General features: G+C 32.9%; 1 protein-coding gene across 4 annotated transcripts in view; it reads right to left on the reverse strand.

Annotated features, from left to right (window-relative positions):
- The window catches only part of LOC103457212 (uncharacterized), a 7,555-nt gene extending 5,333 nt beyond the window's left edge, over window positions 1–2,222 (reverse strand). For 2 of the 4 annotated variants that reach the window (XM_008397180.2, XM_008397176.2), the window contains exons 1-4: window positions 1,988–2,222; window positions 1,567–1,813; window positions 1,125–1,454; window positions 740–1,009 (exon numbers count right to left, since the gene is read on the reverse strand). In XM_008397180.2, the coding sequence (XP_008395402.1) occupies window positions 740–1,009; window positions 1,125–1,454; window positions 1,567–1,627 (661 nt within the window). In that variant the 5' untranslated portion in view covers window positions 1,628–1,813; window positions 1,988–2,222. The remainder of the gene's footprint in view (window positions 1–739; window positions 1,010–1,124; window positions 1,455–1,566; window positions 1,814–1,987) is intronic. The other 2 variants (XM_008397178.2, XM_008397179.2) reach the window with 2 other exon arrangements.
- Window positions 2,223–3,302: the final 1,080 nt, after the last annotated feature.

A 3,302-nucleotide genomic window follows, 5' to 3' on the forward strand; every position in this document is an offset into this window, starting at 1 on the left:
ATGGTAATAAGCTATTTAATTTTAACAAACCCCCAGTATTGATGTAAAAAACACATTTGGCACAGTTTGGTGACATTTTGGATAAATGTGCCAAAATGGCCTCTCCGCCTAAGAAATTTCTCACTAATACCATTCTAAAATAAATATGATTCATCTGATTGAGTCCAAATTTGGTATACTTTTACACAACATTTAGATTTAAAAGTCTGTACTACTTTTTTCTGTTACAAATACTATTTTGGTAGTGTTTTCAATGTTTATTTCAAAGAAAATTTTGGCGAGGTTCAAAAAAATGCAAAATATTTTGTATTTTGTCCCTAATATTTCAGGCAGGGTCAAAGCTACAATGGTGCTGACACCAGAAAACCATTCTATGACATCTTACCTTTACAGAGATACCAAAAGTTTCTTATTAAATCTAATAGCTGTGAGGCTATAAGTGATTTACTTTTGTGTGTTTTTGTCAGGCGGAAATTTATTTATACCCCCTTAGGGGGTAAGAGGATAAGAGATTTAAAAAGTGCCATCTCACATTCATTCCAACTAATCCTATAGTTTCCCACATAAATATTCAAAGTAGTTAAAACGTTTTTATGGAAACCCAACAGATTGCATCAAGTCATTAACTTGCAGTATTTTAAAATTGATTGTCAGAGTATCAGTTATAAAGTTGAATTCATAACAGATCAAATTGTTACAGATGATTTAAAATATTTCATGAATACAAACATTTTCTTACCTGAGGTCTGAGGATTGAAGGGGAACAGCTGAACTGCTGTAGTGACTGAGCTTGTGACTTTACACGTCAATAACTGATAAATGTCAAATTTCTGACGAAGGTGAGATGTTGGAAATGTCACAGTGGCAGAGCAGGAATGTGAGTATATCACCATATCTGAGGGTTTTTCCTCTTTCCCCTCATAAATCCACTCCACCTCATGTAGACAGTGATCATATTGGACCACAGAGCAGATCAAGGCGACGCTATCTGGGTTCTCCTGCTCAATAACTGGTGAAAATAGAGAAATTATAGAAAAGATACTGTATTAACTTAATCGCTACATTATTACTGTGTTATAAATGTAACATTACAAATTTAGATTTTACATGATGTAAATACTCACTTTTAATTACATACAGAAACACTACAAAGTGATCTGGTTGTCCTGATTTGGTCCATTGACAGATATACCGGCCCCCATCATCCTCTGTGACGTTACGTAGAAGCAGAGAACCGTTTGCTGTAACACTCAGTCTGTCTGATATGGTTTTCATTTCTCTGTGAGAATTTCCAAGTTTGACCAGTGTTTTTGTTTCAGATGTATGTTTATGATTGAAGAGCCAAATAGTTCCATCAGATTCATCATGTGTGTCTCTCCTGTTTCCACAAGGCAAAGTGACGTCATTTCCACCTCTGACAGTAAGGAAGGTTGGCTGTGTCTCAGTTTGTGCTGCTAAAATGCAAAATAAAATTTCAACAAAATATGAAAACACTAACATGTAATGACTACCAGTTAAAGTTGTAAAACAGTTGTTTCAGTGAAAATTTGTAATTTTGATTCTTACCTATAAACTGAAGCATTAGGATCAGAAGTAAAATCATTTTAATCCATCTGAAAGCAGCCATGGTGTTTTACTGCTGCTGTTATTTTCACAAATGATTCAGTTTCTGATGTTATTTCCTCTTAAAATAAACTCATTTGCAGTTTTCAGTGGCATCACTTCCTGTCAGTGACTGTGTCCTGTGTGTTTAACCGTTTATACTTGTTAAATTAGCTGCAGACGTTTACAAACTCAGGATTCGACGATTACACTAAGAGAAAAATAGAAAAACAACTTTTATGTCTGAGGTATATTAATCATTAATTTTTACTTAAACATTAAATCCAGGAAGCATAACTTTGATCAGCAAAAGAACTGAGGAAAGAGACAATGAAAATATTATTTCTTGTATTTAGAAGTGATGAAAAGTGAAGAGAAAACTCACCAGAAGTATTCTCCTGATGTTCTCTCTGCAACGTTCTGAAAAAGTTATATTACTGGAACGGACTGAAATGTTTCTCCTCTCATGTCTGTTGTTCCTTATTTTAACTTAAGTAATTTTTTTTCTGAGAACTGAAGAGGAAGTGTTTTTCTGAGAAAGTGACAGCAGCAGCAGAGGAGATATATTTGTCCACCAATGATCAGCAGCATTTGTGGTTAACACATTGATTGATGTCATTAAAGTTTCCATGACAACACATTAGGGCGATGTTGACTTCCTTATATCTGAGTGGTCAGTTTAGGTCACAAAAAAAAAAACATCAAAATGTCTCCAAAGGAAATGTGGATTAGAAGAACATTTATTAAAATAACTCCTCTGATTGTTTATTTAAACAGTACAAATGGAAAAAAAAAAAAATCAGAATTTTTGAATTAAAAAAATGCACTTTAATTCAATAAAATATTTAAACAACAAATATATTGACAGTTTACTCATATAACCAAAATACATATTTTTCTCTGTAAATAATTTACAAGTAGAAATACATATTTAAAGACAATATGGAGGAACATTAAAGAAGAAACGGAAGCTGTATGAATCAGTGGACCTTAATTGTGCTGCCCCCTCGTGGAGCGTTGGTGTAATGTCAATGGATTAACATAATTAATCAATGAAGGTGCTAAAGTTTTATTATAAATGTTATAAAGGATTTTCACTCAAACCAAAGAAGAAAGCAACAAATAAAATCACCCACAGGATATTAATATTTTTAATAACTTGACTGAATACATTTTTGCTGGATATTTTGTTTTCCAATAAGCAACCATGAAACCATTTTTAATTGATAGACAATTGGAATATGAAATTTCCCTGATATTTAGACTACAATAATATCATTAACAGTTGGTTCTCCCCCTGGTGGTCAAAGAGAGTCATTTATGACTRGATTTGTGGTCAAATTGAATCGTTTGGACTGTTTCATTATATTATAAAGAGTCGGACATATTTTTAGATTAAAAATTTATTGAAAAAATTTCATGTTACATCTTGTATATATTTTCATTCATTGTTAAGATTTAAACTCCCCAAATAATAAACACAGGACACAGTAGGAATATTGTGGGAGTCAGACACAAAGCAAAAGGCTTCAGAAATGAAGTTTCAGGCAAAAACTGATATGAAGAGATGTAACTTTTTAAGATAATCAGTTTTTCTATTATTGCTTGCTGGTGTTAAATATAATGAGATATTCATCATGAGCAGTGCTCTCATTCCTGCTGGAAGCTGAAGTTGTTGATCAGTTCTGCCCGACAGCAGC

This window comes from Poecilia reticulata, linkage group LG21 (genome assembly GCF_000633615.1).
Source record: "Poecilia reticulata strain Guanapo linkage group LG21, Guppy_female_1.0+MT, whole genome shotgun sequence".
NCBI classification, from domain to species: Eukaryota; Metazoa; Chordata; class Actinopteri; order Cyprinodontiformes; family Poeciliidae; genus Poecilia; species Poecilia reticulata.